The sequence below is a fragment of the Seriola dumerili genome, unplaced genomic scaffold (assembly GCF_002260705.1).
Source record: "Seriola dumerili isolate Sdu_G_001 unplaced genomic scaffold, Sdu_1.0 BDQW01000025.1, whole genome shotgun sequence".
Taxonomy (NCBI): Eukaryota; Metazoa; Chordata; class Actinopteri; order Carangiformes; family Carangidae; genus Seriola; species Seriola dumerili.
Window position 1 is genome coordinate 19,527,866 of NW_019174280.1, and position 27,209 is coordinate 19,555,074.

At 39.1% G+C, this 27,209-nt stretch overlaps 1 protein-coding gene across 1 annotated transcript; it reads left to right on the top strand.

Moving 5' to 3' along the window:
• The first annotated feature begins 973 nt into the window (after nt 1-973).
• Nucleotides 974-24,896, top strand: LOC111238949 (dihydropyrimidinase-related protein 5-like). Its single transcript, XM_022768688.1, has 14 exons — nt 974-1,060; nt 10,504-10,618; nt 11,891-12,040; nt 17,800-17,958; nt 19,194-19,373; nt 19,584-19,652; nt 20,427-20,471; nt 20,564-20,639; nt 20,724-20,880; nt 21,013-21,154; nt 21,302-21,444; nt 21,547-21,754; nt 22,764-22,944; nt 23,050-24,896. The coding sequence occupies exons 2-14, from the start codon at nt 10,508-10,510 to the stop codon at nt 23,133-23,135; spliced, it is 1,707 nt and encodes a 568-aa protein (XP_022624409.1). The 5' UTR covers nt 974-1,060; nt 10,504-10,507; the 3' UTR covers nt 23,136-24,896.
• Nucleotides 24,897-27,209: the final 2,313 nt, after the last annotated feature.

Sequence of the window (27,209 nt, forward strand, 5' to 3'; positions counted from 1 at the left end):
ATACCACAGCTGCAGCCAGCCATGCTGCCAAGGAGAACAGTCCTGTCTCCATACTGTGGATCTTCAGCTCCATATTGTTGCCTTCAAGTGCTCCTTGTAAACACTTGTTGCATTTCAATTCAAGCATTGCAGGTCTGAAATAATACCAAACTCAGTGCTGTAGCTAAAGAGGATTTCTGTTGATTGATGGTAAATCTAAGAGATCAGTCAGTGCATAACTTATTTGTTGATGCAGCAGCTGAACAAAATAGAGAAAATGTAGATGTTGGTAACTGATGTTTTCATTCCTTTACATCTTTACGTCTGAATATTAGAAAGAATAACCTTTCTCACTATGACTGTTAAATTTATTAATGGGGAATTTGTTGTCTTTTGAGAGCAATGATTATGTGGGCCTATAATGCTCAATGAGACATTTTACAGTAGGCTATGGGCTTTACAAAAAACAAATTAACAATAAGAAAAGACTTTATTTATCCCCTGGAGGAAATGTAAATGTCACAGTAGCTGAACAGACAGGCTAAGAAGTCAGAAAAGATCATTTATTTAAGTGAAATAAATAAAATATGAAATTTGAAATATTGCAAAATTACAGCTAAAATGCCTAAAAACCTAAAACAAAGCATAAAACAATAAAAAGAAATAACAGAATAATGTGGACAAATATATGATATTTTATTTTGTTGTTATTGTATTTGTGTAAAATAGTGTTTTTTATACATACAGCAATCATTTATAATGCTGTACACCATCCTCTAAGATATTGGGGCACTCGTTGCCATATTTCCAACAGCATATGAAGGCAGCACCCAAAGCAGCAGACACGCCCCTGCCTGCTTAGAACGGAGACCCCTTCTATAGACACATCTCATATCCTATTGGTCAGATTTTCTGTTGCTCTGATCCGAAGGCTTTCTGATTGGCTGCTGCGGGACGGTTGGTGAAGAAGCATCTTGCGGCTCGCGCTGTGCCAGCTGTCCTCGCGCACTCGGCTGGTGCTGGGCAACGGAGAGTGAGTAAGAAGCTCCGGCTGTGGAAGGTCTGGAAACCTGGAAAAAGGGTAAGAAACACCCCAAAATGTTATGAATATTAAAATATCAGGGCTTATTTTCTCTATTGTAGGAGTAATTCACAATACAGATGAATTTTAAGCACAAATATTCTCATTTAGAACCATAAAATGATGCGTTATATCTCGTTTAACGTTAATAGTCGAAAGATTCTACTGTCAGTTAATTTCCCATTTGTTAACGTTAAATTAGCTTAATGTCAGATATTTCTGTCGCTTATTTTACATTTTTAACCACCCAAATGACGTGCTTTTCCGTTTACATTTGAATGGGAATTTACAAATGAATGCGAGATTCTCTTTTCCAATAACGAAAAAATGAATGACAGAATGTGAATTTCACATGGATCCAGTGGAAAATGAACGATTGGTTGATTGCAAGCAAGCATCGTGTGGCGATGAAATATGGGTGAGATGTGAGTGTGTGTGTGTGTGTGTTTGTCTGTGTGTGTGTGTTTGGCGTGCCATCAGTGCAATTTAAGGCTGTGTGCGTGTGTGTGTTGCCCGTTATGTAAGTCTGCTATTCGTTTATAGGTTATTCTCTGTTCTACCAAATATATTGAGTAATGGTAGTGATGAAGAGGGGGGTATGCAGGTGTCGTCATGCATACAAACGAGCCTGCTGGTGTGTATGTGTGTGTGTAGTTGAGTACAGCATTTTGCACTGAACAGGTGATATGATTCTCTGTTTTACCTCCTCTTCCTTTGTTGGTTTCTGTGTGGAGGGTTTTGCACACAGACCTGCTTTGGTTTGTGGATAAGGGAGTGTTGAGGCCTTCACGTCATTCGGTTTAAGAATCCTTTTTAAGGGGGCTTCAGGGGTCCTCAGTGCAGCACAGTGAATTGAATACATTAGAAAGATGAAGCAACTGTTGACTTACACATGGTATACTACAATAGTTTGCATCTATTCCATTATTATCACGGATTATTTTTTAGTCCACAAAATGAGTCAAGAAACCAAAATTCTCAAGTTTGCATGACAGCACTCAGTAAATATTTTATGCAGTTACCAGGGATGGGTGGAAGAGTGGTGCAATGGTTTGCAATGTTGCCCCACAGCAAAAAGGTTCTTTGGTCAAACCTTTCTGGCCTATTGTTCACCCTATTTATGAAGCAGATCATATTTATTGTCGAGTGATCAATTGGTTTGGAAAATGTCTGAAAACATCCAACATCCAAAAGTCTCTTCTTTGAATTCAGTAACCAGTAGATATTCAGTTAACTAGCAGTAAATTCTCATATCTGAGAAGCTGGAACCAAGAAATGCTCAGTATTTTTCCTTGAAAAATGTGATTATCAAAATAGTTTGATGATAAATGTTTTTGTCGACACCTGGCCAGCTGCTGCGTGAAGCGGGCGTGATTGGAGGATTTATTTTTTTTTGGTTTCAAGTTACAAATCTTTTAGGAAACAGCTACTCTTATGACGCTGGAAAGGTGTGGGGTGTGGTGTGGTTTGACCATTCAACATCCACTTTGGAGTATACAGACCATATGTTCCAACTACACATACTGTATGTAAATCTGAATACGTCCGCCTATGCAGACACCCAATATAGTATAAATAGAAAAACGTATGCATCTGTGTCAGTTTTGGAGAACATCAGGACTTTCCCCAGCTGCAGAGCTAATCATGTAAAGTTTGTTCTAATGGCTGCAGTAAAAGAGAAACATATTCAGGTCATTTAAAATCAAAAGGATTCATCCTCTGAGAAGTATAACTAATACTCAATAAATGTCATATAAATCTTCCCATCAAAACGGATATTTCTGCCTGTAGGTGGCACCAGAGAAACGTTGCCGGGTAGGTCAGACTAAATGTCAAAGGTAAAATGAGTATCTTTTTAAAAACGTTCTTAGCTAGTTTCTTGAGTAGTCGGCAAAGGCAAACAGAAAGTGTAGGAAAATAAGGAGATACATCTGTCCATCCTTCACAAAAATACACAGGTACAATATGACACAAGTACAATCTCCCGTAGAGAGAGAGAGAGAGAGAGATGCTCCTAATCCTAAGAGTGATGCCCTAGTTAGTTGTGTGGCTGCTGTTGTTATTGTCTGTTTATCTGTGCGTGATTCACTATTCACTATTAGCTTATTCATTCATGACCCTCCAGCAGAACCCACAACTCACTGTCAGTGTGTGTGAGAGTGTATCTTTGAGTGTGTGTGTGTGTGTGGGTGTGTTAGCTTGTGTGTGTGAGTGTTTAATGTCTATTCTTATTTCCAATTGGTTGTAAATTTGTCTGATGCACGTTTGTTCTCGATTTTTAAATAGCTCTGTTGTTCACACACACACACACACACACACACACAAATTGACACGTGTGCACAAACACACTGTACGCCATCCTTCCCTGTGGCGATTAGTCTCCAGATCAAGCAGGAGTCAGCAGCTGTCTACTCCTTTCTTCTCACTTACACCATGCATCAACACACACACACACACACACACACACACACACACACTCACACACACACATTCACATATTTCCATGCCACACATGTAGTCTGCACTTGCTCAGAAACAGACATCTGAGGATGTCAGCAGCTACTATGTCAAATTTAAACTGTTTCTAAACATGCAGGCTTTTTTCTAAAAATAGATTTGACTTTCTTGATCACTGTCTGAAGGTTTAATTCTTTAGCTGGCTTTTCTTTTTATTTCTGACTGCACCTCTGCCTCTGCTAAAAAGATTTAAACATACTTATAATGAATTTCTTGATTAATATAGTGTTTTTTTGTTCGTTATAATTTGTAGTTTTCAAGGTCTTAGATTTACTATATTATGGAAAGGACAGAAATTATTTTTGATTCCTCAATGAAAGAATCACAGTCACTTTTCTTGTTCAGTAACGTTGATGATGCAGAAACAGTTTATACACAGACTGTGAAGTGGTTGTGTGTCCGGTATGACTGCAGTATGTTGTCATGATGCTGTGTGTCTGCGACATTGTGATGATGTGACATTGGGAGTCTAGGTCTAGCCTGCCTGCTGCTCCTCATTCATTATTAATTATCACCCCCATTTAAAAAAGCTGTCTGCACAGACAGAGGAGAAAAGTGAGGGTGTGTCTGTGTGCATGTGTGTTAAATTGTGTGCATAAGGTGTTTGTGTGTGTATGGGTAATTACTGTGTGCATGTGCATCTATTTGTGAGTGTGCATTTCTCCATTTGTGTGTGTGTGTGTGCTGAAGCAGCAGGTTACAGGGTGAGTGAGAAAAGCTGCCTGGTGTGTCATTGTGTATGTATATGTGTGTGTGTGTGTGTGTGTGTGTGTGTGTGTGTGTGTGTGTGTGTGTGTGTGTGTGTGTGTGTGTGTGTGTGTGTGTGTGTCTCTGACTGTCTCTCATACCCACTATGACACAGCAGAAAGCAAACACACACTCACACTGTAGACCTACACTGAAAAAGTCTAAAATAGATCTGTGATTTTCAGCTTAGTGGTTTTTTGGAGTTGAAATGTTTGGACACGGTTAGTGAGGCCATGTAACTGCTGCAGACAACAGGGTCGACTTTTTTAGATGTAATCTTTGATCTCAACCTTCCGTCCACATGAAGCCATCTCATGTTTTAGTGTGACAAAGGAAATGTACCTTTTCAAACTGCCTTTGCAGACACAGACAGTTGCTCTGTGATGCTAATCTTGAGGCCATGACATACCAAGATGACCTTAAGAACAGAACCAATGGCTGCACCTCATGATGTTGCTTCACGTTGCCTCACGTCACCTCACGTCACCTCACGTCACCTCACGTCGCCTCACAACGCCTCACATTGCATCATGTCACATCACAGCGCTTCACTATGCCTCACAACACCTCACTGTGCTTCATGTCTTATCACGTCTCCTAGTTCACCTCAAGTTACATCACATTTCTTCATGTTGCCTCAAATCACTTCAAGTTGACCCACAGAATCTGAAAAAAGTCTGTGTGTCTAATCCAAAAAAAATATCACTGATATGCATTTGGATAAAAATAAGCAAGAACTCCACTTCACTGATTTAGTTGGCTGAACAATGAATAAAACAGTCCATTTTAATACATCATCCTGAACTGAGGGGAAATTATGAGATATTTTTCCTCTATTTTCTGACAGAAAATAATCAGCAGATTAATCCATGATGGAAATGATAGTTTGAAGCCCGATGGTAAAGCAGTATAATTGATTATGGAGAGCAAGAAGGCCAGATGATGACTATGATGCACAGTTTTGTTGTTTGCTGACTGAGAGTCACTGTTTTTCTGCATTTACACTCTTTGAAAAATGACGATACATATTGTAAAACATATGCTTATTTAATATTTTGAATAATATTTGCAGTGTCTAGACATCTTCCATCAAACTTCTTAAATGTGAATATAGATACAGAAACCACTGGATGTGGTTGTGTATTATTATAAATTCTCTAAAAAAGAAAAAATAGGATTAGGCTGTAAACATTAGGATGTAAACATTGCTATATTTTATGGTTTTAGAAATACATTTTTAACCAAACATGATTCAGGATTACAGCCGGAGAATCTTAGTTCATAAAAAGAATGCAGAGTACTACAGAAAGCAAGATGATCTACAATGACTGTGATTTTTATTTTCCCTTCCTGTGAGCAGCTGGAGGGCTTACTGTGTGTTTGTGAGTATTAAAGGTGTCACTGTCCAGAATGTCAATTATATAAGTTGACTTTAATTTCCTTTAGCTTTACAGTCCTTACAGACACACAAAGCCTTCAGTGTCCGGTGCAGTGGTCTGTTTAGTCAGCGTTCCCATTCCCACACACATAGTCAGTCAGCTGTGTGGGTTTGGACAGAGCTGACTGGAAAATAGTGACAACAGCAGCTTCAGCCTTTAAATATCAGTTATAGAGGCCAAAATTTCATGTAGGCATTACTCTGTTTCTGTCCACCTCGCCCTCTTTCTGTCAAGTTTACTATTTGTTTTTCTCTTCTACTCACTCTTTTTCCTTTTTTTCTCACATCTGCAAGAAGCTCAAATGAAAAACAAACTACTGGACTGTATTGAAATGTTTAACATGCCGACATCAGGGACAGAACAAAAAGAACCAAACAAACACTAGATGCCATATGTCCAATAATGTAAGTGATTGATCAGTTTCATCCAGTGCTTTTGTTGTGAATTTGTGTTTGCCAGAAGCAGGTTTGAGTCCATTATATTCTGTTTTATGTTTGGTAATAACATCAGGGTTTAATGCCAATAAAAGCACTGAACTGAATAAAATTGGCAGTATGTATTTAGCAGCAGAACTCAATCAGTCCTTTGATTTGGCACCAGGCCTGCTGGAGCCGGTATCTTCCGCTGTTTGCAGTGTGGTGTCAGTTTCTATTGGATTTGTTGTGAGTCTGTGGCTGGACAGTGGCAGACCACTTTCTGTACAATTGATAGAGACTCAGCAGCATCAGTATCATTTATTACTGCTAAAGACTTACATGTAGTTTGTTTCTGCTTGCAGAAAAATACCTTATTTTTAATATTTTTCAGCTTTTGAAAACAAAATAAGGGGAACATCTACCATTTAATCCTTAATCAGACACAACAGGCCCTATATAAACAGCCATTTAAACATAGTTAACACATAAAGTTTTAAAGGGATAGTACCACTACCACTAATTATTCTAGTAATGCCAATTAATCTAATTCTGTAGTTGTTCTTATTATCAATATTTACAGATAATTTTCTCAACGATTCAATGGTTAATTTAGTACATAAAATTAATGAAAAATGCCCATTATAGTTCCCCATTCAGTTTACCATGATATAAAACAGAGAAAATAAGCAAACCCTCTTATTGGAGAAGCTGTAATCAAAACATTTTTGGGTATTTCTGCTCAAAATGTGACTTAAACATTTAGATTTATAGATAGATAGATTATTTTATGTTAATTAACTAATCAATTCATGTCTTCTCTAATTGCCAGTGTCAGAAACATTCATAAACAAAAGATAGCACTCAAAAAGTTTTAACCATCCGCAACAGAATACAACATCTTTCCTGTAAATCTGTTTTGATATTCATAAGTAAGTAAATTTAAATTAAACTTATAAATATAAGTAAACAGTTCCACTGTACTGATCGGTCTGATGGGGGCACTACAATTAAAGGTCAGCAGGTCGGGTTTTTACAAACAGTATCGTCTGTGTTTGTGTTGATTTTATAACAAATTAATTTGAAATGGCAAATCAGTCTTGGTGTGTTAGTATGCCTCACCATACTACATGTGTGTGTGTGTGTTTGTTTGTGTGTGTGTGTGTGTGTGAGTGTGTGTGTGTGTGTGTGTGTGTGTGTGTGTAGCCTTTTTTCCACTGAAAGCGCTCCAGTTCTCATCTCCTGGGAAACCAATCTTTTATTCTGGCTGCCAGGCCTTTAGGGCGCTGCTTTCCATACTGCACACCCCCCAGCACCACTGCCATGTTTACCACGATCACTTTACCTTTCATCTCTTCACAATCATCTCCCTCTTACTCTTATTCTACATCTCTTCTTCCTCTATCATGGACTCTTTCTGTGGCCATGTTTATTCCTGTGCCTCTCTCTTTTTTAAGTTATCTATCTCTTTTTTTTTATCCCTTCTTCTCCCCTCAATCTTCTCTGAGCTCAACTGGAGTCTGACCTGATCCCAAATGATTTATCTTCAATGCTGAAGGAATAAGCTTAGGGTATGGCTTAGAGCAAAGCCAGATAGTATGAATATTTTCTTGAAAATAACTGCTGTTTTCTTACTCTCTTCTTTTCTGCTCACACTGAATTTGAGCTTGACCCCACCTCTGTATTTGGAGCAGTAACTATTGTTAGCACTGGTTTTACTATTATTTAACCCAATGCACTGATTGACTATTTGTATGTGAGGCATACATGAATGATTTTTGGTATCTACTATATGATTTTATTACTTTAAAAGTAAATTCCACAACAGGAAAACCAAATCTAATGTATTCCTTTAAGTATTGCACCCATCTCATCTGGTTGTGATACAAATTTCAGGCTTTTTTCTCTTCGTTATTCTTTTCACTGTTCTCTTTCTTCCACTGTCGTCCCCCTCCTCTCTTCTCTCCTTCCTCTCTCTATTCTCCTCCATCTCTTTGAGTTGATTCTGTGTGACTGGGAGGCTATTGTGTCCTGCCATCAAACACATTGCATATAGCCATCCATGCAGAATACACACATACACACAGAGGAATGTTTGTAGAAGGTCCTCTCAGTTTGTTGATCTCATTAGCCTTAATCAAGCTGCTTTTTCAATAATAATCTGAAAGTATCACATGTAAGACCTCTACTTAGTAAAACACATTGAATAAACAATATAATTTCTAATATGTTTATACATAAAACACTAAATTCTGCAAAATATTAAATTACAAAGCACAAATTTGTCATTTATTATATTCAATCAAAATATATTTTATTTGATGGGAACCTGGGAGTTAATTGGTTGATTTTAAGCCACATATAGTATTATACTTATCCTTGCAAGTAAAATGTATAAAAAAACAATCCCACTCTCATTATAGCAAGACACTTTGAACAAGCTGACAATTCTCAAAATTGTCTCTAAGTTCAAAAATACAAGACTCAGCTTTTTTTTTACTGTAATTATAAAATGTGTAAACCTATCGAAAATGAAATATCAGATTCCTCGATTGAGCACGAGTCTATGAAACACATAAAATGGGTTCTACATGTACTGTAACACAACCTGAAATTACCATTGCCAGAAGTTATCATTATCTCTTGTAACGGAGGGGGCAGGGAAACGTTCTCAGGCACTCATTTTGAAAAGTGCTCATTGTGCAACATACAGCAAAAATTGCCTGAAATTAGGTTAATTAGATCCATGTTGTTTAACCAAAAGCCTTGTAGGATCATTTTATTTCACCATGCTTTATACATTTCTAGAAAGTAGGGCTGCAACTAACAATTATTTTCATTATGAATGAATCTGCATTATTTTTTAAATTATTTTTGACGTATAAAATGATATCTGCAAATTGCTTCACTCCAAAACCTTATTCTTCACATAAGGCAAATAAAAGCAGCAAATCCTCACACCTGAACAGCTGCAACAAGGGAATGTGTGCAATGTTTGCTCAAAAAATTACTATTATTAACTATTTATTACGATTCGATAGGGTTATTAGAATAGTTATGCAACAATTAGTAATAGTTATTAATTAGTAATTCTTCGGATTAATTGACTAATCGTTTTAGCTCTAGACAGTTGCATCCACTTTAACATGTCCACTACAAACAGAAGTTATATGTGATTCCTTGAAGGAGATTGTAAAACCCTGCAGCTATTGTTATTAGTCATTTTAAACCAGCTTTCTTCCTCCAGCCTATACTTTCCATCAATCCTTGCAGAACTCTGAGAATCTGTTATATTCCCACAGATGCTGTAATAGATTTGTAAATTATAGATCCTCTTTTCACCTCTTAATATTTCATAGACTGAGCTGACTCACTAAAAGCTTGGAGGAAGTTTTCTGTTTCCGGGGACAAAAAGTTACAAGTAACTCAGAAGAAAAATACAATTAAAAAACAGATTGGTACAATGCAGACTCTGATTGAGTTATATTCATCTAATTTCTGCGACAAAGGCTGTGAAAAACATTCACTCCCAAAATCCACATCTGAGACTTTGTATTTTTCTGCTAAGGCACCACAATGCCTGTCAGGATGTCGTTGATCCTTTTGCAATCATTCTTGTTGGTGAAGGACTGTGAAAAGGACCTTTGGAAAGGCCAGGTTCCTGCAGAGATATGCAAGGGCAGGTTTTTGAAAACAAGTACAATTTGATTGAAGTTGAATATCCTTTGGACTGTTTCAAATACTGAAAAGGAAGTATTATTCACTCATTTTTGCCAGGGGTTTGGTTAACCCCTGACACAAAATTTTGATTATTGCGGTCCACTTACTAGTTCACTTACTTTTTCTGGAGCTTCCAACCTTGAGTTAAGTTTCACACATATCATTTAGACAATCATAGAACACTATATTTTGCCCACTATCAGGACTATTTTTGCTTATCTGGCTTGATCTTCTTATCTACCTCTTTTTCTGCCTCCATTCAAGTAATACCTATTTTTAAGGCTCAATCTTTCTGTGTTTGTCTGCAGTATCTCTCACAAATACTCCAGATAAAGCCAAGACTTGGAAGGAAAGAGCAAGCAGTGGTTACCATTAGACAAACTATCATTTACTTTGTGGTGAAATGCATTTGTGTTCAGAAACATTGGTCTTGTGGAAGGAGTGTTCTGGGCTGAAAAAAATGAGGGGTTTCCAGTTGGGCTGTCACTCAAACATGCCAAATGAGTCATGCAGCAGCATTTTCTTGGTCATTTCACATTTCTCTCAATAAGCTTCCCTAACAGAAGTTGAGATATCGATGTTAAATGCCTTTTTGTTCCTCTGGTAGGACTATGGCTGCCAACATGGGGTCCATGCGTATCCTTATCAAGGGAGGGAAGGTGGTGAACGATGATTTCACCCAGGAAGCAGATGTCTACATTGAGAATGGCATCATTCAGCAGGTAACCCACATTAACACTCTTTTTCCAGCATGCAAATGGACTTTTAGTCAGTGTCATTGAATACACATTGAAATACATACTGCATCATTTATTTCTCCTCCGGCACACGCACAAATACATCACCTCACATTCACTGTCAAATATATACCCAGCTGTTAGTGTGACTCATTTCACCATAATACAGTATGAAGAGAATGAACGACTCAGTGAACTCTGTGGCTCTGCGCAGTGATAGTGAACGCTATATTTAGTTCACAGAATGCTGTCATGGAAATAAGCATCGGTTTGTGTGAAGAGGATGCATTTGACTCAGAAACCTGGAAAGCTCATCTGTACTTCTGCTGAAACACTCTGCTGCCATGGCAGCACATGAGCGCTGTTGTTCCCTTTGTCAATTATTATTTCCATTGCAACAACAGTGTTGATGCCAGAAGGTGCTCATGTCCAACCTGTGAATAGGGTTTACTTTTCACCATTCTGTGGTTTTGAATGATTCTCAAACTGACAAAATAGGTAAGGATATATACCACCTTGCTCTGTCGCCATTGAGCCATTTAAGGGCACATAAAATGCTTACATGAAGTTACAAGTTGTTCACTCTGATTACTCCAAGGTATTATGTGGGTGAATACAAAAAAATAATGGATGAGGTAAAGGCTAAGAATGTTACAGTGGCTTTTCTCTTGCAGCTCCATGACACTCCCATTCAAATGCATAATATTGTACGTGTTGGCACTGTCAACTGTCAACTTTGGAGTGATCATTTACTACTCATTTACTAGGCTATAGTAGAAGCTATAGCTTAGTAACATATGAAATGAGCACCCTTACAAATATGAGATTAAATTTACAAAGGTGATCAATTAGAGTGTTGTGGTTATTTGAAACAAGACCAAGATTCTGCAGCCATGCTGTACATGAGCGCAGCGGTGCTTTCAGCTAAAAGCTAGGGTGAGCATGCCAACATGCTGATTTTTAGCAGATAATGTTTACCATTTTCACCATATTGTGATATTTCAATTGATAAATGGCAGTTTTGACCTGCTGCCAAAATCAGTAGGATTTATCCTCCATGGGCCGTGAAATTTCAAGCTAATCCATCCAAGAGGTTTTGAAATATTTCTGTCTGGAACAAAGTGGTGGACTGGCCGACTGAGTGACAGACCAACATTGCTATCCCTCAAGCCGTACCACTATCAAGGCTAAAAATCAGGATCAAGCACTCACTGTGGCCATTGTATGAAACCTCTCTGTTGGTGTTCTCTCTGGAAGGTTGGAAAAGAACTGATGATACCAGGCGGGGCCAAGGTGATCGATGCCTCTGGAAAGCTGGTGCTGCCGGGCGGAATAGACACCAGCGTGCATCTGCAGGAAAGTTTCATGAACGCCAGCATCCAGGATGACTTCTACAGTGGGACCAAGGTACACACACACACACACACACACACACACACACACACACACACCCACAGCTATGACTAGGCTCGTCAGCATGCCTGTGATTAAACACATTTAGAATCGAGAGACAGCTGTCACACACAGACATACTTTCTCTCTCACTCATTCTCTGTCTTGTCTATATTCAAATATTCATCCCTTCGTTCAGCTTCTTACGTTCATCATTAAGACTAATGACAACACATGTTCTCACACTGGTCCTATATGAAGCAAGCCGAAACAGCTGTCACAAGTTTCTGGTTGAAAGCAAAGACTTCTCTTTTTACACACTCAAACTCACAGCTGTTCAGTCTTCATTCATACTGGGTTTATTAGTTCATTTCCGATGGATGATCTGCATATTTTCCATATTTCCCAGAGACTCAGAGCAGAGAGGATGATTAAATGAATAGGAGACTTAAAAATCCAAGTGTGTTGCCTATTGCATGTTTTGGAGGATGTTGTGGGACATTTTTTTTGTTGTTGCCTAGCATAGTTTTTGACTGGACCACAACAGCAGGGCCAATCCTATAAACAAAAATGTCTGTTGCTGACTGACTGACTGACTGACTGATGAAGTTATACCATTGGTCAGCCAACTGAGTATTTGAGTTCGAGTTGGTCGTTGCTTCTTTGAAATGATTTGGCGCTAACAAACAGTGCTGACACCTTAAAGTGATCAATTTAGAAGTAAATATAGCTGAAATCACAGCGCAGTCATGGTCTTCAACTGTTGTTGATTTTCTCAGACAACCTCACTGTTATGAAATCACGATTTTAGCAGTGCAGAGCAGCAGCTTGGAAATGGCTTGAAAGTGTCTGCTGATTAACATATTTGGCTGTGTTTCAGTCACTGTGTCATACTGACAACAGAGAAAGAAAAACATACATATGAGACACAGTTCAAATAGTTGCTGATTCATTTTCTGTGAATACACTACCCAACTTAATCAACCAATTACTGACTTTGTACAGTAAGGTACGAATAGAAGCTCGTTCAAACCATGATTTTGAAATACTTAATAGGCCTTTTTCTACTATGACAAATAGAAATGTCTGCTGTGAAAAGGCCCTGTTTCATCCCTATGTGTTTAACATTCGTTGTTTCCATTTATCCACCGAACGTGGCAGGTTTGCGTTCTTTCTGTTCAGTACAATTACTTGACTGGCCTCTAAGAACAGCAAGAGATTAACTGGATATCTGAGGCACTTCCAGTAGCTTTCATCTTCATAACATTGCCAGTGCATTTTGAAGATTTTATGGAAAATTATATGAACTGCAGGGACTTTGCAGTGCTGCAGTGAAATGAGGCCTGGGTCTAATGGAATGCCAACTGAAGTGTGGTGAGAGGAATTTGGGGGGATTGAATCCTCCATATGCCAGCTTTACCACAGCAACCCCCACGTTACTAACCCCTACCCACTGACCTCGCTGCCATGGCAACTAACCCCCACTCTTAGTGTGGTAATCAGAGGGAGCAGTGTGTGTGTGTGTGTGTGTGTGTGTGAGAGAACATATGACCATGGTAGTATTGTGTAGTCCCTATGGTGACTGTGTTACCGTGGCAATGGCTCATGTGCAATTTGGATGAACCCCAAAACTATTTTCCCCCGCATCCTCTTCTCTCCCTCCCATCGTTTTGTAACAGTCTGCTCCCTCTCCTTCCTTCCTCCTCTCTTTCTCCTTCCCTGCTGTTTCCTCTGCTTCACCCCCTGCTGTCTCACCCCCTGTTCCCCCCCAGGAAAGCCTCATACTGATCTGCAGTAAGGGACAATTTATATAACAGGATCGAATGGTGGAAAGTAGAAAGGTCCAGCGTAGATGCAGACCTGTTTATACGTGTCGCTCATCTTGTAATGAGGTTTTGTGTCCAGTTATTGAGCTGTATTGTATGTTCACTTAACCTTAACAGAAGTCAGATATGCAAATCAATAAAGAATTTCCTCAGGACAAAAGTAAATGTTTTATTCAGTATAAGGGTATACTAAGGTGCCCGCTGCGGATTACATTTTCTATTAACGTTAGAGGATATTTAAATTTTATGAGGATATGTTGTTAATTTACATATTTATCGAGTGGAAAACATGTTGATACTGAACGGATCAGTAAAATGTTCACAAAGTATTTTTTTTCCACCGAAATATTTGCTCTTGCAGTACAATACACTTGCAGTGACCACAGTATTATAACCTTTTTTATAGTTATATTTAGGCACTTGCAGCACTTGACGTTGTGTTGTGTTTTACCTACTGCGTTTTACCTTAAAATGTATGAACTGAACAAAGCTGAATGAAAAACTTGTTTTTGCATTTGTTGTCTAGCAACACTACTAATCCCATACCTTAACTCCAGTAACAGGAAATGCAAATATATTGTCACTGCTAATACCAGCTTCTCCTAGATATGTCAGGGTCCATGACATCACCAGAAAACCCTCTCCTGCATTTACATTTTGTTATAGAAGTCTTACAAGTTATCAGAAATCAGTTTTTAAAAGCCTTTTAAACACAATTTAGACCACTTAAACTACAGACTACAAACCACGATAACACTCAATATCTATTATTACAACATTTGTACTATTAACTACTTACAGAATATGGTATAATGTACTTATACTGCACTTAATTTTGAGCTACTCTCACTGTTATACACAATCAGTCTTTACAGTGCAGTGCTGATCAATCATATCTGTCATATTAGAATTTCAGATTGACTGCTGATTGATAGCTAATATTGACCTGACATGTAGCCTGAGCAGTATCTATCCCAGCAGACACTGCAGAGATCGCTTTAATGTCTCTGCGAGCGTAAGAGGAGGAGGGAGATGAGGTCGAGGGGGGAGGGAGGGGTGTGTGTGTGTGAAAGAAGGTGAGGTGTTCAGCTGTAATGTGAGGTATGAGTGGTGCTGATAGAGGCTGATCAGAGAGCTGCAGTGGTAATCTGCCCGACACTGATAGCCTCTCCCAGAGTCCAACATACAGAGATCCTCTCATCACACACACTCAGAGTCTCCCCCTCTCTCCCGCTTTTTCATACATACAGTATCCAGCAGAGCAAGATTTTTTAGAGGACATTTTTGGTCCATTGATCTGATTTCTATGTACAACTTCTGTGGTGCAACTAGCTTGATTAATGGAGTATAAATTTTCATTGGCGTACTGGAAACCAGAGCTGCAAGTAATGATTAATTCCATTTCCGGGTAATTTTTTTATTTTGATTTAACAATCAGTCTATAAGATTTAAGGAAACAGTTAAGTCACATCTTTATATCGCTCACTTTGTCTGACACAGAGCTCAAAACCCACCAAAGTTTAATTTACTATGATATGAAAAACAGAGAAAGGCAGTGAACACTCTCATTTGAGAAGCTGGAACCAGTGAAAGATTGATATTTCAGCTTGGTAAATTACTTACATCAGTTGTCTAAATTTTCTGACCATACTGTACCATAAAGCTCTGGCATTGAATCACTACAGTGATGTGTGCGTTGGCGTGCTATTTTCTGATGCTTCACTTTCTACTGCCCACACCAACACACACCAGCAGATACACATTTTCACTCTCTCTCCTCCATCTCTGTGGCTCTCATCAGGCTGTTTTACTTTCCAGTCAGGGGATTATCTTCACAGTAGGGGTTGTTGGTCTTTAATACAGTGGGGGATTCATGTTAAAACACTGTTTGGGGTTTATGAGTGCCTATCCACTTTATTTCATCTGTCAATGATCAGTAATATGTTGAAGGAACCAAAGGGGTTTGGGGGGGGGGGGCAGGAGATGCTATGATGTAGTGTATTACTACAGGATAAACATGCTGTCTGTGGTCAGACTTGTCTACACAATATGCATAGATATATTTCATATATACATATATATACATCATGTTCCATCTAAATTACACAATAAATCAGTATAAAAAAACTAAAGTTTTTATGCTATTAAAGTTTTTATAAGTGAAATGTCTGAAACCTGCATAATAGAGACTATTTTTCAAATGCTTCATACCAGAAAGGGTGAATTTGGTTTCTACACTCTGTTGAATGGTGGATTCACTCTGCCCAGCAACACCAGTTAAAAACAGCCTCATGAGAACAGAATTGACTGATTATGTTTTACGAACTGCCTGTTAGTGATAATTTGGTATTTCTTCAACCTCCTGAGCAGTTTTATCTTTCAAACAGTCTAAAATTGGATGTTTATTTTGTGCCTGTAGTTACAGATGCAAAAACACAAAAGAGAGCAGGATGAAAGAGATTTCAACCAGCAGACAGCTCCTTTGTTCCATCGTGGCAGAGAAAAGTCTGATACTGCCCCCTGAAACCATCACACTGATGAAAATGCACACTCATAACACTCAATACACACATACACATGGGCTGAAGATGTGGGAGAGGGCACAATAAACACATCTTTCACAATCCTTCTTTTTTAAAGAGGAGCACTGGCAGTAAATTTCAATTTAGGTCTTGCAGACAAGCAGTGTAAATCCTACAATCCCCAGCTGTGTGTCTGGGTCCCCTGATCTCTGACACACACACACACACACACACACACTCAAAGATACACTCTCACACACACTGACAGTGATCAATGACAGTACACTCGTTGTGCACACATGTGCAGAGACCTTCGATGCTGAGACTGCAGATGATTTGGATTGGTTACTGTGGTAATGTGAAACCTAAGAGCTTGTTGGGTAATTGAGCTGTCACTGAAAAACCGATGAGCCCGCCCACGTCTCCAACACATCTGGAGTCTGGAGTATCAAGTCCACGCTGACAGAAATCAGGGCCATGTTCAAATTCAGTCAGAGATGATGGAGAATGAATGATACTTTAGTAGTGACCTTTTTATTTTGACTCAAGTGAGTTGAAAGTGAATTAAAGAGAGAATGAGGCTCTCTTGCAAGTCTCTAGTGTGAAGTGCAGGGACAGAGCATATAAGAAAAGCAATGTTTCCAAACTCTGTGTTCATTTCCTGTTTGATAAATGATTGCTGCCTGTTTTCCCTTCACTCTTCAGTGCAATATGCTGGAGGATATTGAATGGGTGACTGTCAGTGCAGTTTGGGATGGTGAGAGAAGGAAGAGGAAGAGGAGGAGGAGGAGGAGGAGGGTGTGGACATGTGGTAGGCATGGCTGAGCAGTATCTGTTGTCATGGCTACACAAGAGTGCATTTATCATTCAGCCGACTGCGACGAGTCACTGCAGACCACTCCCTTCACTGCATCCATTTTCCAGCCTGTAATCTCCTCTCATTTTTCTCTCTGTGTCCTCCTCTAACTTTTCTCCACATTCAGCCTGTCTTCATCAGTCATAAAAGAAGTTTACTATAGGGGTATAAATGTATCAAACCAAGGAAAATTTGTTTGCTAATGACTAAATTAGCATTTTTTCTGAAGTTGTGTCTTAGAAAAAGTTAAAATTTTACACTCAAGAGAACATTGCATTATCAGAGTGTATCAGTTAGTTTTTATTTGTGTCATGTGACATTTGGCCAATTTCACCAACTTAGTGCACGTGCGTCGTCCATCAGTTTATCCAAGTAGTAACTGGTAGACCGTATGATGATGAGAAAACAGTTCATCGTCCACACAAACAGAGTCTGTGTTCTTTACAGTGGAATCATTGTTTTCTTTTCTAATCAATCTGTTCTTTTTCTCCCTCTGTCTTCCCTTTTCTCTCTCCCTCTTTCCATCCTTCGTCCCTAATTCACCCCTTCTCATCCTCTCACCTCACCCAGGCGGCTCTGATGGGTGGTACCACCATGGTGATGGCTCTGGCCCTGCCTGAACAACACTGCTCCCTGCTGGACGCCTATGAGAACTGCCGAGCCCTGGCCGATGCCAAGGCGTGCTGTGACTACGCTCTGCATGTCGGCGTGACCTGGTGGGGACCAAAGGTATAGACCCACAGAGGGGTCAAGGTTTCAAGATTTAGCAAGACCAATGACCAGCCTGGAAGCTCTTCCACTTCTATCGTTTATAAACAGATATCATTCTTTACCGTCACACTCCTCAGTCTTTTATCTGTACGGAGTGAACAATAAAGCATCCAAACACTTTCACTTATGGGTGAAATGTGTAATGACCTAGATTAAACCTTACACAAACTAGGTTAACACATATGCTCAGTGAGCACATTAGGCAGATTCTATGAGTCAACGAGCCTCATTCAGCCTTTGGCTTTAATGTTTGTACTATATCATCTGATGACCCTGAGCATGTGCCACGTCTTATTATATATAGTAAAATGTCTAATGCTGCTTTTCCACCTTGAAATCAAGGGACAACAAATGAATTATTGAATGGCTGCTACATTTCAGCTAAAAGCAAGGTTTTTTATTTTTATTTTACTCAGGACTCAATTTGCCTTTGATTTTTTATTCTTGTTTGTAATTGATTAATTGTTTGGTTTTAAATGGCAAAACATATTTTAAAATGCCCATCACATTTCAGACAACAATCCAAAACCCAAAGATGTCCACAGTGATCTATAATAGAGAAAAGCAGCAAATTCCGCAGCAAAATCTGCTTGAAAAATAACTTGATTAATCATATGATTAATCAACTAACAAAATTGTTGCTGTCAGGTTTTCAGCTTTAATGGCAACATGTTGCTGTTTCCCAAGCTTTCTTTTATCATTGAACATCATGTATGAAAAGACACTTGTATTCATCTTGTATTCTGGCACTTATAATACAATTAATTCACACTAATAAATAGATTGTCTACATACTAGTCAACACTTTGCTGTTCATTTTAATATTATATTATTCCAGCTATTGAAGTGTGTGGATCATGGTTTGTGATTTTCAGAACAATGGTTTCATATCCAACTGACATTGACAAACATTTCTGAGAAACACAGAGGAAACTACTCTAGATCTCATTCTGGCTGCTCTCCAAGCTCAGTTTATGCCCCATATAACACACACACACACACACACACACACACACACACACACACACACACACACACACACACACACACACACACACATATTTTCATTGCTCGATGCAAGTCACTGTCTAATGAAGACAAAAATTCAAACCAAAACTTGCAAGACCGCAGCTGTGATTGGCTGCTATCAATGGTACAGATCTGTGACCTCTGACCTTTACCTTTGTGATCAGGTGCGTAATGAGATGGAGACCCTGGTGAGGGAGCATGGGGTAAACTCCTTCCAGATGTTCATGGCCTACAAAGACATGATGATGCTGAGGGACTCGGAGCTCTACCAGACGCTGCAGACCTGTAAGGACATCGGGGCCATCGCACGTGTCCACGCTGAGAACGGCGAGCTGGTGGCAGAGGTGCGCAAGCACTCACATACCCACACAAACAAATCTACTTCCTCCATCCCTTCCATTCAAGTAGAATCCTTGATGAATATATTATGTGTGATAGGGTTACTGTCACTAGCTGTTTTGGACACTAAGGTTGAAACCTTTTAGATGCTGTGTGTGTGTTTTTTGAATATATAGGAAAGAATAATGAAATTGAACATATGTGTGTTTTGTTAGGGTGCCAAAGAGGCTCTGGATTTGGGCATCAGTGGACCAGAAGGTATTGAGATCAGTCGACCAGAGGAGGTAAGATTTACATCAGAGGTAATATCTAATCCCTCCTATGTTTCAATTTAGATATTGCCCTGATAAGGTTAAGTGGGCAGAAAGTATTTTGTAATATCTGCTCTCTTTCTGCTTTTCGTTTATCCTAAAGGGAGGCCCCTTATTTATACTTAAAATGTTGCTTTAAGGATATTCAAGGGTATTATATGGTGTTTCTTTCTTATCTTTATTTCAGATTTTGTAACGCTTTCCCTCAAAACCCTGCACTCTCTCAATTAGCCCCTGATGGAGCACAAATTTGCTCTGCACTCAGATGTACTGTTGCTGTACAAATGTCCTGCTTCAGTTTGAGTTCTTCTTGCACTCAAGCTGCGTCTGTGCTCTGGTGAAACTTCTCCTCTCAGATTCCTGCTCTCACTCTCAGATTTTTATGAAATGACCCAAAATAACCCTTTCAAAATTACCCAGCCAATAGAATGGCAGGTATGATGTTGACCAGGGAAATGGTCACTCGGTATTAAAGTTATTGTTTTCATCACAATGAAAATTGCGAAGGGAAAGCTTATTTTGAATGGACCTATACAGATGATGATTTCTGCTGCTCGGTTTGGCATTTAGAAACAAAGCTTCCTCACTAGTTGGTCAACAGTGAAATGTATGTTTCCCATAAGGATAAATAAGCTGACCATTTGTTTGGATAAAAGTTTGTAATAAAGACCCAATATCTACATTTACATTGAGTCCTTTTTAAACTTCTCATTGTGTGATTGTGTTTGTTTGTTCTCCTACCTGCAGCTGGAGTCTGAGGCTACTCACAGAGCTGTAACCATTGCCAACAGGGTAAACAGGCACAACACTAGGTTTTAATATTCTGTTTATATGCAGATGTCTGTAGGTTACTGATAAATTAATGGATTCACTTGTGACTGCAGGCCCGCTGCCCGATCTACCTGGTGAATGTATCCAGTATGTCTGCTGGAGACATGATTGCTGCTGCCAAGATGCAAGGTGAGTCACCTGTTGAGTCAAAAACATGGTGACAGTGATGAAGAGGATGATAATCTTCCCTCTCTCGCCATTTTGTCTTTCCAGGTAAGGTGGTCCATGCAGAGACCACAGTAGCTCACGCGGTGCTGAATGGGATGCAGTATTACCACCAGGACTGGACTCACGCTGCCGCCCACGTCATCATCCCTCCTCTCCGCCTGGACCCCAACACACCCAGCTACCTCATGGGCCTGCTGGGCAGGTATGTTCACAGTACTTTGTACTAACAGTAACAGTGGCCCTGAAAAAACATTTTCATTATGCAAGAGGTAATTGATCACTGATAGTTTAAGCAGGTGATGCGAATAAATACATTCCCCTAAACTGTTTCCAGTGACACTCTGAGCGTTGTGGCGTCAGAGCACCGTCCATTTAGCACCAAGCAGAGAGCTTTGGGCAAAGAGGACTTCACCAAGATCCCTCATGGAGTGGCTGGAGTCCAGGACAGGATGAGTGTCATTTGGGAGAGGGGAGTGGTACGTATGCACAAACGCACACTAACAAACTGTGTGCAGCATTAAACACATTAGTAGTAAACAAAGAATCGCCGTATATAAGTGAAAATCATAGATTATTGATATGTACATGCCATGGTTGTATTTTTAATGCATTAATAACTGCAGGTTACAGGAAAGATGGATGAGAATCGTTTTGTGGCAGTGACAAGCTCTAATGCTGCAAAGATCTACAACCTGTACCCACGCAAGGGCCGTATCATCCCCGGGGCCGATGCTGATGTGGTGGTCTGGGATCCAGATGCAACAAGGTATGCAGATATATTTCAAATACAAACACAGACCATGTTGTCATAATTGTTTGATTTAGAGGAAATCAAACACTTGTATTGATGACTCTTCTCTTTGTGCAGGACGATCTCCGTGAGCACGCAGGTGCAGGGTGGAGACTTCAACCTGTACGAGGGGATGCGCTGCCACGGCGTTCCTTTGGTCACCATCAGCCGAGGACGTCTGGTGTGTGAGAACGGTGTGTTCATGTGCGCTGAGGGATCCGGAAAGTTCTACCCACAGCGCACTTTCCCTGACTTCCTCTATAAGAAGATGGTGCAGAGAGAAAAGGTGTGTTCCCTTTCATTCATTCACATCTGTGCTTCCATCCTCACTTTCCTCACTGTAAAGGTTGAATCAAAATACTTTGTTTTACTGTATTTGTTATAAAGTTCCAGCAGGGTACCGAGGCTCACACTGTGCTGTGCTGTGCTGTGTCAGCTGACAGCGAACCTGCAGCAAACACACCCATCACACTGTGTCTAACTCCACTGGTTTGACAGTCTTTATAAAGGATTTAATGCTCTCCCTCTTCGCTGACACTGTTTTTCTGCTGCTGCTGTCTGCAAAAACCTCCATCAAAGCCTCTGCATGCTCTGGTTCTGCTCTGTTTTAGGTGCACTGGATAGTTTACTACTAAGTGGTGGGGAATTACTCAATGAGCTCTCTGCATGTCATTTATTATGTGCTTTTTCTGGGCTGTGCTTGCTGCCTTGCTTTAATATTAATCACAGTGATCATTATCTTGCAGCAGAAAAGGCAACAACTTTTAGGTGCATGTAGGAATCAGCCAAAATCAGTCTGGTCCTGTGATCTTAAGTTAGTCTACTGTTGAAGACACTGCCCAAGATTAGATTCATAACTGTCAAGTCAAATAAATGTATTGTCATCTCCATTTTCAACTTGATGAGTGTGTTATTGACAGGACTATTATTTCTGTATGTATTACTTAATATCCCCTCTAGCCAAGAACACCAGACAACAAAGGTTGTGGGTCACATTTCTTCAGTGGACAGCTCTCGGAAGTTAATTAACAAATTTAAAAAAAAAAAGATTAATTTACCTAATACTTTTCAGTGTGTGTTTTAATGTCCATGTATTAGATATCATCTGTTATACATAGTACATCCCAAACAGGTAATACCAGACTCTCATACCATCAGGCACCAGTGGGCTCTTTGTCCATCATACAAGTAAAAAAGTAAACCATTTTTAGTTTTGAGGACAACTGGATAACATTCGGGATAAATTGACCCCTACCCTATGTTTATGTATTAATGATGTTAATTCTCTGTTTTAGACTCAGGCTTATAAAGGAGTTGTCAGGGATCCATACTCTGGTGATGTGGCCAAGGTGGCAAACACTTTGAAGAAGGAGCTCGGTTTGGGCCCAATAGATGGAGAGACACCCAACAAAGGCTGTGCTAGTCGGGTGCACCAGGGGGTCAGAGACCTCCATGAGTCGTCCTTTAGCCTCTCAGGTAGGCTGGAATAAAACTAATGACACTGCAGCTGTTTAGTGTAAACATTGTTTTAATGTCTTAACCGAATCAAATGTAATTGTATTCTGGGTGTTTTTCTCTCAGGGTCTCAGGTCGATGACCACATCCCGAAGAGGTCCTCGGCTCGGATCCTGGCCCCTCCCGGCGGCCGCTCCAGTGGTATCTGGTAATCACTGGTGATGAGCTTCAACCATCCGAGCCTCCGTGTTTTGTATATTTCTGAATAACCAGGAAAACTGCACTGATTTAAAATCACAGGATTAAAGTTAAGAGGGGGAAATAAATTGAAGCATGTGTCTGTGTCCAGTGACGACCTGATGATCAGTGATTTGCCAAAGTGACTTTTACAAATCTAATTTGTGTCTTAATTGGAGTGACTGACCTGATTAATTACATGAGAGTGAAGGGCTATCTATGAATTTAAATATTTTTCCAAATTCAAGCTGATCATACTAACATTGATAAAGTCTGCTCATGAGCACCTTGCTCATATCCCGTGAAGAAACAAATTAAACAAACTGTGAAAGATCAAAACCAGTACAGTTTTTGATGGTTTCAACTGAAGTGATGTCGACCGAATTATTTAAAAATAGTAGAACTGGATTCAGTGAAATATCTATTATACCCCTGTCACACACACCAACATACAGTACACTGTAGACACCATAGTTTTAAACTCGTATGAAGATGTGTGGATTCTGTTTGTGATTAAACCACCCACTGTGCTCGGCTTCCTGCTGCACCGTGAGTTCCTCTAACAGTGTTTTTGTTTCCAATGGATGAACTGTGCTGTGTGGTGATGAAATCCAACTGCTTCAAACACCGTGTGATCTTACAGCTACACTCTCTTTAACAGAGTCATACTTGACCCCATCCATTCTTGTACTTTCACTGCCTCTGACTAACACATGTCCCACAAACATCCCAACCTCACCTGCAACGTAGTAGGGTCTATAGACTGAGTGATGTAAGTAACCTGTGGGTTTACCTTGGATTTTAACTCCAGTCCCAGTACTGATCCCACAACAGCTAAATGTAGGCGTTTCTGGAAACTTCATCATTTTTGTCATACCTATAGACTTTGCAAAGTGCTAGATCACAGAGGAGAAGTCAGTTCAGTTTCTTGAAGGAAGGATGAAGAATATGTGATTTAAAGATCACAGTGGAGATAACAGAGGAAAAGTTGTCTGTTACTTTGCTACTGATAATACATAACAGAAGAATCATGGTTGCTGTAATTTACATCAGTAAAAGTTAGCGCAGTGCCTTCTCATTTATCTGAGAGATCACTTAGAGCCTTCTGAGTGAAAACAGGAGCTGTTTGACTGCTGTAAACACTTGAGGCCTCATTTATCAATATGTGAGTAAACAGGCCCAAGAACGTTGGTATAAATTACATAAGCATCCACACTGGTATGTAGTGAAGAATTATAAATCCTAACTATTCCACGTTAAAAACTGATTCATTTACACAAAGAAATGTCCCTAAAAAAGCAATAAAAGGTCACCACCATCCTGTTAACAGGCTGAGCAGTGTTAAAACATGTATCAGGTCATATACTATGTTTTTGTTATTGTCAACAAATCCTATGTAAAGACCAAAACAAACAATGCATTAGCTTGTCTTTCAGTACTTTCTCACTTCCGCAGCCTGTCTGAGACACTCACCTCTTCTGGTTCCTATTGAAGGTGTAAATCCGTAAACATGGGTCACGAAAAAGGTTTAAAACTGGCTAGGTAAATTGTTAAAATGTCTGACCTCTGTAGTTTTGGAGAAATGCTACTCAAACTGGATTAAATGGTGCATTTATTGAGGACTATTTTTAGCGGTGGATGAATACACATTTTGTGTGCTAGTGAGTATTTGCAGCAGCAGGACGGTGTGTGTGGGATTGACCCATAATCAGCTACAATGTGTGTGTTCATTGTAATGAAGGAACATGTCACCCAATGTTGTGTGATGTGGTTCATTGTTTTTTTAATGTTTTTTGGAAAAATAATGGAGCTATATGTCACAGAGGAATAGGCAATATCATGCTTTGACTACACAGATAGTTTGTTAATTGGACTAATTGTTGGTTTTGGTCTATTTATGAGATTTATTGACGATAATAAAAACTTTATATAGAGTACTGGTGGAAGAATGTGGTAACTGAGACAAAGAAGACAAACATTGCGGACAATGAAGTTGAGGTGCTGTTTAATAAGGTTCACAAATCAATAACATTTTATTATGCACTTTCACAAGTGGCTTGTCCATTAAAGACTTTCAGAGCAAAAAAGTTGCTAGATTCAAATGAAACTCACCTGAAAATATTGGGTTGCTCTAGGAAATATATTTTTATTTTCACTTACTACCACTAAGGATTTGTTATGTTCACATGAATATTTGTTGTTCTAAACATTTGCACATTGTCAAGCACAAGAACAATTTGATCAGTCTGATTCCACGCATGGAACTTTACAAACAAAATTGTACACACTGTTGATAAATGAGGCCCTAGTTCATGCATAGCAGGTTTGAAAGTAAGCAGCAGAAATGAATTTATGTTGTTGAGTTTCAGTAGCATCTCATGGACTGCATTTTGAAAGTAAACTTCCTATTAGTAGGAAAATAAAATGGCATTGTTAGGGGAGTAGTGTGTCTCCACAGAGCAGGAAGATTGAGCTGCACAGGCTGAAGAAAACCACTGATCCTCTCACCTCCTGATGATGTCTCATTCCTGCCTAGCAGTATTATATTTATACATGATCACGTCTTCTTGCCTGTGTACTATATATTTAGGATGTTTGTTTGTTTTTTTAGTTGAAAGAATAAATGTGCCAATGTGAATCACCCGTGCCACACCAACACCCATGCATGAAGAGCACCACATGGAGACGGAGGAGTGAAATCTCTCCCACAGGTTCACAACAACTGGTGCTGTTTTATACGATTAACTACAACAACGTTATTTTATTGTTGGATGGTTTTGTTGTTTTGAAGGCACTGTGACTGGTCAGTGGCTGTGTGTGTTTGTAGACTCTTGTTGTGATGGACAGTGAACCTGTTTAATCTGTAAGTGGCTGCTTGTTTCTTACCACAAGAATAACAGCAAAGAATAAAGTGGAAAAAAACCTACTGATGACTCCTTCATGATACTTGTTTTTAAAATGCTGAGATTTGTGAACTACTCTATTTAAAATTTAGTAGAATTTAGCAAAAAGTAAATAACTATTTTATTAACAGAAGCAATAGAAAAATGACAAGATGATAACATAAAATAGAAATGTATATCCTACAAAACAAATTGCTGTGTTCAAGATGCTTGGTATACATAGTAAATTGAACATACTGTATATACTGTATAAATTTAAATATATTATGTTTACATACATATTTTCATTTAATGTATACCTAAAAATAAAACAGTAGATTAAAAAAACAAAAATATGCAACTATGTTACTAAATGAAAACTACTGTCTGTAGAGGTGCATGACACCGCAGTTTGAAGATGAAATGAAAACAAGACATACAAAAACTGTAAAATTTGTGCTGTCCAAAGGTTTATCTTACAGAAAGGGATGCAAATAAAATCAGGATTTTTTTTATCAAATACATGCTTATGATTTTTCTTTTCTTTCCTTCTCCACTTAAGGGTCTCAGTTTGCTGATGTTAAACCAGCCTTTTGGAATTTATGTTATCTAAATTTCTCCTCAGGTTTTGGTCTGGAAATACAATTAATTGTAAAAAACAATCTAATACTACTATACAGTGATAGTAACATTGTAACCATATTAAAAATTGATTGTTATATTTCTGTGCTTCCAATTTATAAAAATTTAATTTTCAAAGTTTTTTTTAATGCCACCAATCACTCATTACTTGTCAAAGTTGACTATGAAAAAAATAAAATAAGTAATGATGAAAAGATTAGGCTGCATTCCTCTGTGGTACTGTCCTGAATCATATGACCTAATAAGGTTAAACATGGACTCACTGACTCTTGAATCTAGATAATTTGGCATAATTACATTTGAACTTAAATTTTTAAATTTTTAAGTGAAAAACTGAAACAGAGGAAAGAGAGAGGCACCACCGGTCAGGTTAATCCCCAAACATGGGCCGCAGTCACGCTGTAAGACTCTGTCTCCATTATGGCTGCTCGTCAAAACACCGGTTTCACTAAATACAACGGGGGAATCCTGCAACTGCGTCACGCATGCGCACTGCAAGGAGCTTAGGTGCGTTAGCAGTCTCGC

Coding starts and splice junctions, on each gene's coding strand:
- LOC111238949 (XM_022768688.1), top strand. CDS start 10,508: ATGGCTGCCAACATGGGGTCCATGCGTATCCTTATCAAGGGAGGGAAG. Junction 19,374..19,583: donor ACGGCGAGCTGGTGGCAGAG/GTGCGCAAGCAC, acceptor GTGTTTTGTTAG/GGTGCCAAAGAGGCTCTGGA. Junction 21,755..22,763: donor AGATGGTGCAGAGAGAAAAG/GTGTGTTCCCTT, acceptor TCTCTGTTTTAG/ACTCAGGCTTATAAAGGAGT.